General features: G+C 39.5%; 1 protein-coding gene across 14 annotated transcripts in view; it reads left to right on the top strand.

The window, feature by feature from the left end:
• Ptprd (protein tyrosine phosphatase receptor type D) overlaps window positions 1-12,070 on the top strand; it is a 2,233,434-nt gene that overhangs the window by 1,945,063 nt on the left and 276,301 nt on the right. For all 14 annotated transcript variants that reach the window (XM_015999923.3, XM_076564405.1, XM_076564406.1 and 11 more), the window contains one exon: window positions 39-180. In XM_015999923.3, the coding sequence (XP_015855409.1) occupies window positions 39-180 (142 nt within the window). The remainder of the gene's footprint in view (window positions 1-38; window positions 181-12,070) is intronic.

Raw genomic sequence — 12,070 nt, 5'->3', positions numbered from 1 at the left:
GTAACAACACCTGTGACAGCTATTGTTTCCTTTAATAGGTAATAGAATTTGATGATGGATCTGGATCAGTTCTCAGAATACAGCCCTTAAGGACTCCACGGGACGAGGCCATTTATGAATGTGTGGCCTCGAACAATGTGGGAGAAATAAGTGTGTCCACCAGACTCACAGTTTTACGTGGTAAGTGCTCAAGTTCACGGTTATGGTTGTGTCATGGCCTCAATTCTCTGTGTCAAGTGTTCTTGTAGAGCACTGCTCAGAGACCAGTGTTGTGGTACGATCATATGAGAAAAGTTTTTAAGTAAAATGGTGAGATGTGCCAAATGTTATATGGACAGAGGATGTCTTGTTGGTTCTTGAAGGAATGCTAATCAGAAAGAGAAAATGAAAGTGAAAAGTGTTTGTTTTAAATGCCAGATGTCATGTTGATTTGGGCAAGCAAATTTAGATGGGGAAATGCATGGCTTGCTCCTTTATTAGCATCACTTGTGCCTGGTTTTGTTTTTAAAACCTGCTTATACTGTTTCTTGTACACACTACCTACCCAAGCTGACATTGATGGCTACAAAATTAAAGAAGCAACACTATGTAAAGATAAGCTTCCTTCCCTAAAATAATTGGTCAAAGCCAAGGATAAGATATACACATTTTTATGTCAAAAATAGTTCTTTAATTTCAGTCATTTTTAAATTAATATTGATTGAAGAATAAAATAAGATGGCGGGTCACCTCTTCCTCTATGCTGCTTATGCAGCCTGGTGAAGCATGACATGGTCCGCAGTGTGCCTATTTTGTAGAGTTCCTTTACTATGACAGTACTGCAGTGGTAAATGTCGCCGATTGCTATATTTCTAGTACTGATTATTGAGTAGAGATATGAGCATTGCTTAACTGGACAGCTAGTTGGTATATTAGGTTAATGTTTTTCCATGATTTTATCTCTTTCTCTGTTATACCGTTTTCTTGTTTTATGCTTCAGAATTGATTGTTTGCAAAACTTAGAGTAGACTTTTCTTAATACAATTTTGACAATATTTGAAAACAAATTAATGAGAAAGAGAACTTTCCAGGTGCTGTAAATGGGGAGATCCCCAGAGAAGAGGCCTTTATAAACATAGAGGCAAAGATGAGGGCTGCAAGAATCACAGAGCTCAGCACTGGAGTTTCAGCTCTCTGGAAGGGCACATGCGTGGGAGAAGTAAGGTCTAGTAAGAAGGTGTGTCAGCTCTCTAGAGTGAGGCTTCTTGCCATATTCCTGTGCTGCTCTTCTTAGAGCCTAAAAGTTTAGCTCAAAAGCTGCTTTGAAAACCGAGTCCCAAACTAAGGAACAAGAGACCCTGAAAGCATCCACTTCAGAGAGCATGTCCATTGCGGGTTAAGCCATAAAGACAGTCTTTTATAGCCATATATACTCCAAGCCTCAAATTCTAAAGAAATACAGCCCATTTCAAGCCACAGTTAAGTTTAAACAATGATGGTAGAAGTCCTAAGTCTTTGTGCTAATAATAAACCACATAAATGGATTTTAAACTTTAAAAAGTATTTAAAATATTTGCAAAGATAAAATGAGGAATAAAATCTACCAGGCAGCTAGAAGATCTTATAAAATAAAATGTAGATAGTTATTAAAATTCAGATGTTAAATTTTAATGGAGTATTCATCTATGTGTATAGGTGGTATATTCATGCTATGGAACATCTGGATGAATGCAAATCTATATGTGTGTTCAGAATGTAACCAGTCTTGACACACCCATACCTGAGCAAAACTCAGACTCACCCGGAATTTTCTTTTCTACTTCCAATGACCATTGATTCTTCTAGTAGGTAGAAAGTCTACTAGAAAGGTAAAATAAATTGAAGTTAATTAGGAACTTTTTGGTTTTTTTTTCCACCATCTAAACTTTTTTGAATTTCTGAAAAGGAAATAATATATGTTACTTTCTTGATTTCATCTGCATTTATCCATGAATATATTAACAAAATGTTGGCAGAAAGTATCATTTTATTTAGAAATTCACTGTGATTTATATTTTCCTGTTTCCTGGCTGGCTAGACCCCTGTCTTCTCTGCTTAAATAGTTCATCACTGTGTAAACAAATGCATTTGATAACTTCAATATGATCTTGACTCTTTACATGACTATTTGTCATATGTTATTCTTTTAAATGAAAATATGTGATTATAGTAAGACATTTAACCTTCCTTTCTTATATAACTGCATTTAGTTGTTCAGAAAATGTTTCATGAGAAAATTACAAAGTGGGATTGAATAACGGAAAAGTAGAATAGCAGCGACCTTAGAGTTCTTCCTTCCATTTCCATTTCATAAAATAATTGAGGATAGTATCATCTTTGTTTCCCAGAGTCACATCTTTAACTTTTCCAGGTGTTGATAATTCTATTAATAACAATAGTTTAATAATAGGCCAGCAATAAACTAGCATTTATGGGCTTAAAACGTTGTGAAATGTTAGGGAGGTGAATGTGTTTGTATTATAGCTAATGAGTTGTCTGACTATCTTGAGTTTACTTTCTCTTGCGGATCATGTTGGCAGACATTCAAGAGTTCCCACTCTGTAAGAGATGGAGACCACTTTACACTTGCTGTCCAGTGGCCCTCATCACAGGCCTGTTTCAGCTACATGGGTCATTTATTTTCTTCCCACTTTGCTGACAAATGCCAAAAATGTGCCAACTGTCATGATGGCTTTTGTCTAAGTAGGATGGATGGAGAGCACTCATTTATTTCAAATAGGCTTTGGGAGAACCTAAGTAATTGGATATTCAAATGTCTGACCTGGGTGGCTAAATGCAGAAGACATTATAATAATAATACTCTGACCACCCATGTGCACTGAAAGAGCATTTCAGGGACACTTTCCCTCAGTAGTTTTTTTCTTTTTTTTTCAAATTGTCTGGACTCTCAAAAAACAATTTTCAAAGGACAGACACCTCAAAGCTCAAGGCTGACCATGCCCTGGGATGAGATCTTGAGCAGTTAAGCATACATCCTGTAATATGTAGTTCCCTGAGCAGGACATGCAGGTTGAAAGTAGCCATTCAGCTTGTTTTATTATTATTACTGCCTTCATTTTCTGTGGTTGTGGACAAGCACATCCTGGCACTAGTTACCTGACTCTTTAGGAGGCTTTGCATGATTGCCAGATATAATTCCTCCAGAGCAGACTGTAAGTGAAGGCTGCAGGGATCACTAAGAGCTTAGTGAGCACTGGGGCTTATCCACTGTGGAATACTGCTGAGCACAATAGATTAAATATTAGACTTGTAGGTTGGTGCATGCAAGGGACCAGAAGGTATATCTTAGGTGTAGGAATTGCCATCTAGATGAAATTGGTTCTCTGGATCTGACTTGATTGCCTGTGAGGTTTTCCTGATATCTGCAGGGAAACATAGAAATATATATAATGAAACTGGGAGTGAGCACATTCTACTGATGTGTGTTATCAGCCGCTGGGCAAATGAGATGGCACTGTGCAAAGTCTCTTCTCACTGCTGAAAAATCTAAGAATGTCTGCTGCTTTGGATGCTAAAAGAAAGGGGTCAAGAATCCTTCCTTCTTGCTCACAAAATTCCATTTCTCTAAAATGAAGTTCTAGAATAATTGAGTCATTCTTTTCCTTCAAACATGACTAAATATCATGCATGTTTCCTGAACTCATTTTTTGTGGGGGCAAGCAGTCTGGAAATACTGGAAATACTCACATTTCATTCAAACTAGTAATACAAAATAGACATTTTCTAAATTTAGTGCATTATGTCCAGATATTTGCCCATATACAAATAGCTGCCCATCAAACTACTACCAGCATCACAACAAGTAAACATGGTAAACATCTCATTGCTTTCCACATCTGCTTATGGGAAACTAGCTCTTTTATAGGAGACAAGCAGAGTGCAGCTGCTGTCTAATATATTAGCAGGCCAAATATGAGGCATTCCATTTATTCAGTTTGAAAAATACAGTTCAATAAGTGATATAACATTGGAAGTGGTCACCTTTAAGTGTTAGACAATGCAGAGTACTTATGCCCAGGCTCCTGTCATTTGAGCTCCATGCTGGCTCTGTGATAAAAGTCTATGATGTTCTTAGCCAGTCTTCCCATGCCCCTGTTCTCTTAGTTATGTGTCTTCTCTGTCTTCTTGACCTCATCTGTACAGAGAAGCCTTAGCTTGATGATCTGATCAGTCAGAGCTCTTCTTAGCTACTGTTGTGTGTGATTCAGTGACATGCCTCGCTCAGGAAGTCAGTTCTTGCAAGATGGAAAAAGCGTCTTCCCTGGAGGTGACTCTTACTGAGATAGTAAAACACAGTGAACAGTTTGGATGAGACGAGGCAGCATCGCATTGTAAAACAGAGCGAAATGTTTGCATAATATGTCTGTTCAAAAAATAAAACATAAGCCATTATAGCTGTTGTAAAGAAAAAAGGAACGTGAGCAACTTTTACCATCATTCAGGGAGGTGGCAGGGAAGCCTCTGCCTTTGTGCACTATCCTGCGATCAGAATTAGCATGTTCATTACAGGCTCATTTTATTAATGCCTCTTTCTGAAGATGAACACAGTTGTCCCTGCTGTGAAAATGGTACTTTGCCGTTTATGTTATAAAGTGATCTCGGCTGGGGATCCAGGCTAGAAACATTAAAGAACAAAGCACAGCTGCTTGACTGTCACACAAAAGGATTTTTATGAAAGACTGAAACAAAAGGAAGGGTGGCCAGCACAGAACTAACTTGCTGACAATTGTGGTGCTGAGGAAAGGCTACTTGAAAAAGCTTGTGAAGTAGGGGAGTGCTTGGGATAAAGGGATAACAAAATGATAGCATGTTCCTGTGTAGTCCTGCCTTCCTGCTACAAAGAGGTGGCTGTGGGCAGAGGCAGGTTATGGAAAGGCACTGCTGACTTCTAGCAGTTTGGTCTTTAGGGCTTAAAAAGAATAATCTCCTAATCAGTATCGGTGTCATAAAGACAGAAAGGATCCCCTTTAAATAGTGTTGGGAGACCCTGGTAAGAGGGGGATTAGAAGAACCCCCGCTGGTGATGTGTGTGCAACTTCAAGGCTGCCCTTGTCTGCTTGTCATGTCTCGAGACTACTGTATGGATGGTGCATGTCTCTTCCTTGCAACCATTATTGTTTCTTCTCCATGCCAAGACCATGTCTTTAAAGAGAGAAAAAAATGCCATGATAAAGCATTGCTTTCAAGTAAGAGCAGTTTTCTCCTCTTGACCTCCTAATAAAATAATATATTTAATCATTATAAAATGAATATAAAAACCATAGGAGCGTTCGCTAATTATTGACTTAAAGGGACTGTGGCAGGTTGAGCCAGAAAGGAACTTGGTGCTGTAGTGTCTGTTATTTTGTTCCTGATTTGAGAAATTAACATCTAGAGAATTTGAGATTGTTTGTTCTGGATCATACAGCAAAAATCTTTGAGGGTTAGTGTGGTGTTTATTATCATGGAACAGTAGCATTTTTCCAACAGACAAATCTACAAATGATCGTGAGTCTGATGATAATGCCAAGTGTGATAAAACACTACCTACATGATGTATTATAGGAAGGAGGAAACCTGTAAGTGAAAGCTTGGAGAATAGAAGTCTGTCAGACAGAGCTAGTGTGAGAGAATGTTGAACACAGAGAGCTTTCATGTGTAAGAAATGACAACCTACTGGCCCAGGATAGGGGGGGAACATCAGTGAGAATTTTTCAGAGAAAGATGACCAGTAGCATTGTCAATAGAATGGACTTTTTTTTTTTTAAGGGATTGGGTTACATGATTAATGAGACTGACAAGTCCAAAGATATGCTAGGTGTATTGGCAAGCTGGGCACCCAAGAGGATGAGTAGTACATTTCTAGTCCCACAGCCAGCAGGCTCAAGGCCCAGAAAGAACAGATGCTCCAGGATGTATGTGTGAGTAGGAAAAGCTAGTGTTCTGTTTTGTAGGCTATCGACAGAAAGAATTCATCCTCATTTGTGGGAATGGCTACCCATTTTTGTTTAGAGCTACTCTTCCATAAGGGAGAGCGATCTATTTTATGTGGTGTCCTGAATTAAAAATTAACCTCATCCAAAGCACCCATAGCAAAAATATTTGAAGAAATAACTGGGATAACTGGGCAGTCAGTGGCCTATGCAAGTAATACATGAAGTAAGCCATCAGAGAGGGACACAGTAGTTCACAGTGGAGTAGAACATGGGTGCGTGACTTATGAAATGAGGAACAAGAGGATGAAGTTAACAGACGCAGTCTGTGAGTTGAAATTTGTACAGGAATTTACCGCAGAACTCAGTAATTCATGGTCAGTTTTATATAATGTTTATACTTTAAAGCTGGATATTTAGCTGGCTTTTGCTAATAAAATTGGGATGATTTTTTAAACTTCAATATCACAGCTTTCAAAATTAGTTTTATTTTAAGATACTAATTAAGATGCAGCTTTAAAAGTTGTGCATGCATAATTTATTGGATTTTGGGGCACAGATATACCAAATACCTTATCTAGGGCTTAATTATCAGAGTCCTAATTACATATTTCCTTAGAAGAGCAAGCAACTTATTTTATCCTATTAAAAAACAATGAGAGGCTGGAGAGATGGCTCAGTGGGTAACAGCACTTCCTAGATAAACATGAGCTCTTGAGTTTAGACACCAGCACTCATGTAAAAAGCCAGGTGCAATGGGGGGTGGAGACAGGAGGCCCGCTGTTTGCTGGCCAGCAGCCTACATCTGGGTTCAGTGAGAGACCCTGCTTTTAGGGAATAAGGCAGAGAGTAACACAACAGGGCTTCTGTGTGAGTGGGCATAGAGTCATGGACCTCTGTCTAGATGTGTGCATATACCATACATACTCCTGTACACAAGCACGTACATAACTTATGAATTAATACCCACATTGACACACTAAACTAAGTGATGCAACATACCTCAATACTCTTAACTTATTTTATTTTTTACTTGAAAAATAATTTTTTGCCACATAGTATCTTTTAATCATGTTTCCCCTCCCCCAGTTCCTCCCGGATCCTCCCCAACTTCCTGCTCACCCAACTTAGTTGATTTTCTCTCTTTCCCTAAAAAAAGAAACAAAACAAAACAAACAAACAAACAACCTCCACCCCCCCCAAAAAAAACAAACAAAAACCCATACGACAGAAAAACAAACAAGTAAAAGACCATTAAACATAAAGAAAAAGCTAAAATGGCAACAACAAACCTGAAACACAAATTCCACAGACAGGAGCTCATTTTGTATTGCCCAGTGACTCCTGGAGTATGATTGACAGACTCAGCAACACTCCACTTAATAAGACTCATGTCCCATTGCCAGCTGGGTATCAAGTGGTATCAACTTGGGTTAGGGGTATTAACCCTTGTGTCCATTTCCCCCTTTCCGTGCTGTGACCCCATCTGGTTTGAGCCTGTGCAGGTCTTGGGAATGCTGTCATAGTCTCTGTGAGTTCATATGGCCATCAGTCCTGTTGTGCCTGGAGGATGCTGTTTCCTTGGAGTGACCTGTGGCTCTTAAAATCGTTCTGTCTCCTCTTCTGCAGAGGCCCCTGAGACTTGAGGGGAGGGGTGTGATGAGGACATTCGATATAGGACTAGGTGTTCCATAGTCTCTCGCTCTGCACATTTGTCCAGTTGTAGGTCTGTGTATTTAAAATATTTTATGAACTATGGTTAAAAAAGTAAGATAAAATGCTCTTAACTACGATCTTTAAAAAATAGTTTACATTTTAATTTATATCTCAAATCTTCAGGTCCTTCCTTTCAATATATTTGACTGCTACCTTTGTTGGCTCAACTTTATTTTTGCATTAAATATGTACTATTTGCCAACATTTAGCATACTGGACTTTTCAATAGTTAACATATTTTGGTCATGCATATAATGTACATAATGGTGTCTATGTTCCGGTTGTAAATGAGACCATGCTTTGTGTCTTCACAGAAGGAATCCTTCCCTTTTCAATTATAATGTAAAAGAGGCTTTGGAAAGAATGAGCCAAGCATGGTGGAACACACCTGTGATCCAGCATTAGCTTGACTGAGGGAGGAGCCCTGCACTGGGGAGACTGAGGGAGGAGCACTACACTGTGAGACTGGGGGAGGGGCACTGCACTGGGGAAACTGAGGGAGAGGCACTGCACTGGAGAGACTGAAGGAGGGGCACTGCACTGGGGAGACTAGGGAGGGGCACTGCACTGGGGAGACTGGGGAGGGGTACTGCACTGGGGAGACTGGGGAGGGGCACTGCACTGGGGAGACTGGGGAGGGGCACTGCACTGGGGAAACTGAGGGAGGAGCACTGCACTGGGGAAACTGAGGGAGGAGCACTGCACTGGGGAGACTGAGGAAGGAGCACTGCACTGGGGAAACTGAGGGAGGAGCACTGCACTGGGGAGACTGGGGAGGAGCACTGCACTGTGAGACTGAGGGAGAGGCACTGCACTGGGGAGACTGAAGGAGGAAGACTGCACTGGAGAGACTGAAGGAGGAAGACTACTGTGAGACTGAGGGAGGAGGATTTCACTGGGCACACTGAGAGATGAAGATTGCACAGGGAAACTGAGGGATAAGAATTGTACTGGGGAGAGTGATTCAAAGTCTGTCTTAGGAACCGGATATAAAATAAAAGAATGAAGTGTGCTGCAAATGAGACTGGAAATTTAATATTATTCGTTTGAAGGTGTATGTTCAGCACTTGCACACAACTTGGCTTTGATGCTTGTGCATTTGTACACTTGCATGGCTAACCAGAGATGTGACATGAACTAGAAATAAATAGAGGAGTATAGGATTATATAAAATATGGTGTTAATAAATCTACTTGTTGACTTTCATATTAATACATTATATAGTTATGCCCCAAACTGTGTGAATGGAGATATTTGTACACATATATGTACATATACACATGTATAAGTATTTTTATGAGGTATATATATGTGCTTGTGTGTATTTGTATGTACACACATACACACATTTTGTTGTTGAGATATTTTACTTCCTAATTATTTCTACTTTTGAAATTCTCAAATTTTTAAATTTCATTTTATATAGTCTTTCCATGTGTCTAAGCACTATTACTTTTATTTATGGCCAAGTCACATTTTTAGAATTTAAAGGGTACCCAGAATGTGCTTGTAGACTGAATCCACACATGGTGAGATAGGTAGATCATCACACATACATCAGAGATGGCTTGGGCATGTATTAGTGCACCTGACCTATTCTGAACTAAATGTGTATTATTTTCTTGGGTAATGTGGCTTGGAGAATATGAAAAGGAATCACAAAATCAAGGTTGGGAGAAAGTAACAGAGATTGAAACAGGGAGACACAAGAGCACTCTTGTTCTTTGTAGCTTTATCAGGTGGGAGTTCATATGTGCATTCCCCTGCTCCCTAACTACATAGGTTCAGACATACTCATCATGCCTAAATGGGACATATTACACTTTTTGAGTTATTGTGAGAAACTAATGGTGTACCTGTGAAACATGTGGCATATTGACTTGGATGTAAAAGTTCCTGAAAAAATGTTAATCCCCTTGCTTCCTTTCAGCATATCTTCAAATCTGAGCCCCGCTCTATCAATGTAGCATTATCCCTAGAGCAGGATGGGACTCCCAACATGTCGTGAAGGAATATAGGTCAAGAATCCAGGAAAAGACATTTCCCTGTCTCTTAACACATGTCTTTGTCCAGTGGATTGAGAAATCAGCCTTCACATGCAAATAAGATGGAAGAAGACTCAAACATACTCATATTTTTTTTCCTGTTACTTTGGAAGTCTGATGACCAGTTATTCATCACGAATATATAGTATCTAGAATGTTAGCCTCACCACATACACACTTGTGGTGAAGGCCATTTAAAGAGTTCCGCAGAATGCTTACACATTAGGATTATGCAGTCAGTTGCCTTGACTACCTACACCAAATTTGTGTTACATTTAAAATATATTTATATTGTTACTGAATTTGGACACAGATAATAAAAATCTCATTTTAATTTTCTTATTTTGCTTTTTACACTTGATCTTAGTCAAAAGGCCGAGAAGCAATCTGCTTATTTTGCTTTTTAAAAATGTTGTCGTTTCTACATTTAACCCTTCACTCCTCCTCATCACTCCTCCAAGGCCTATATCACTTCGAAACATCTTCCAGTCTCTTTGTAAATAAGCCACCACTGTCGTGTAGTTGACCTACCTTCAGCCACATCCTTAAAGAAAACGGACTCCCTTTCCCCAGTAGCCATCAACTGTACACAGCTCCCAGATGTGGTGGCTTCTGCCTGCTCCATATTGTAATGTTGATGGGCTTGATCTGTGCAGGTCTTGTGCAGTTACGAGTTCTTATGTGCAGTGGTCCTGTCATGTCCAGAAAACATTGTTTTAGTCTGGTTCTTTCCCACCTCTGTCTTACACAATCTTTCCATTCCTCATTTACAATGGTCCCTGAGGTAATTACTGGGAAGGAATGTGTTATAGATGTCCCATTTTTAGATAAGCACTTCAAAGATGTTTTCTGTGCTTTGACCAGTTGTGAGTTTTGGCATTAACTACCTTCCACTGCAAAAAGTACCTTCCCCAATTGGATTTGAGAGATGGACTAATGTATGGGTGTAGAGGAAAGAATTTAGAGTGCAATTTTTACACATATTTAGCAGGATAATAGTAGTGGACTCAACTCTATTGTCCATAAACTCTGATGCCATAGGTTCTTGGCCATATTTACGGTAGCAAACATGTTTTTCCTCTTGTGGAGTGAGCCTTAAATACAACCAGAAAGCAGTTAATTATTCTCCCAACATTCCAGCTTCAGTTAACACTCATGAACATATCATACACTGGCCCTTAGAGTAGTTAGCAAGATACACAGGTGGGGAAGACTTTTGATGGCTTTTCTCCGCAGAAGCCTGCCTAATACCTTCTGGTACTCTAAAAGCTGGTGAGCAGGGAGGAAGCTCCCTAATCAGAACTAAGTTGATTTCTCCAGGTTCTCTGACCAAAGTGTATAATGTCTTCATCACTGGTTCTTGCCATCAGGTTCTGGTGGTCACCTGGGAGAACAGCAATATTCTATGTTGTTTTGGGGGTCTCAGAGGCACACTGACAAACATTCCAGGGGAAGTTCTCCTTGCCTGGCACTGGGCTTTATTTTAAACCTATGGCTTCTTGGAAAAGCAATATCTCCTGTGTAGGGTAATTCCAATTAAACACTTTTATATGAAAAAATACATGTATTTAATAAGTTTCCATAGTGCCTTTTCAAATATCCTTAGTATTAGTTGTCCCCCTTTTCACCCCTTCCTCTGCCTTGCCCTTCCATTTTTTACCCCTTGATGTTACCTCTCCTCCCATTATAAACCTTCATTTTACCTGCTATCCTTCATTCTGCTATCCTCTCTCATTTAAGAATTCCTACCACCACCACCAATGGCCCTTTATCAGTTTCCTGGCTTCTACTTGTGATGACAAGTTAAACACACAATGTAAAGACTCAATGCTACGATTCACATACAAATGAGTACATGCAAGTTCTGTCTTTCTAGGTCTTCATTATATCACTCAGTACAATGCTTGATGTTTCCATCCATTTACCTGTAAATTTTATATTTGTCTTGGAAATATAGTATCCATAATGATATACTGAAGAAGAGCAGGAAAATGGTAAGGCATCATTTCAACATTTAGTGAGCTGGTAGAAAAGGATATTTGTTGCCTGAGTTGATGGCTAAGTAGGTAAAAGTGCTTACCATGCAAGTGTGAGGAGATGAGTTCAAATACCCAGAGCCCATGCAAAATCCAGAATGAAGTCCTAGCATCTGTAATTTCACTTACTACATCATACTTCCTCAAGTGAGAATTCTCCTATGGGGAGATGTGAGGGAGAGGCAAGTGAATTTCCAGAAAGTCTTGGGCTAGATTGCTGGGCATTTGTAAGAAGTAATAAAACAATAAAGAGACCCTGCCTCAAACAAGCCAGAGGGTAAGGACTGACACTTGAGTTTGTCTTCTGATCTCCATGGATGTG

The sequence above is a fragment of the Peromyscus maniculatus genome, chromosome 2 (assembly GCF_049852395.1).
Source record: "Peromyscus maniculatus bairdii isolate BWxNUB_F1_BW_parent chromosome 2, HU_Pman_BW_mat_3.1, whole genome shotgun sequence".
Taxonomy (NCBI): Eukaryota; Metazoa; Chordata; class Mammalia; order Rodentia; family Cricetidae; genus Peromyscus; species Peromyscus maniculatus.
The sequence above is the reverse complement of the archived record's forward strand: the minus strand, read 5'-3'. Positions and strand labels throughout refer to the sequence as shown.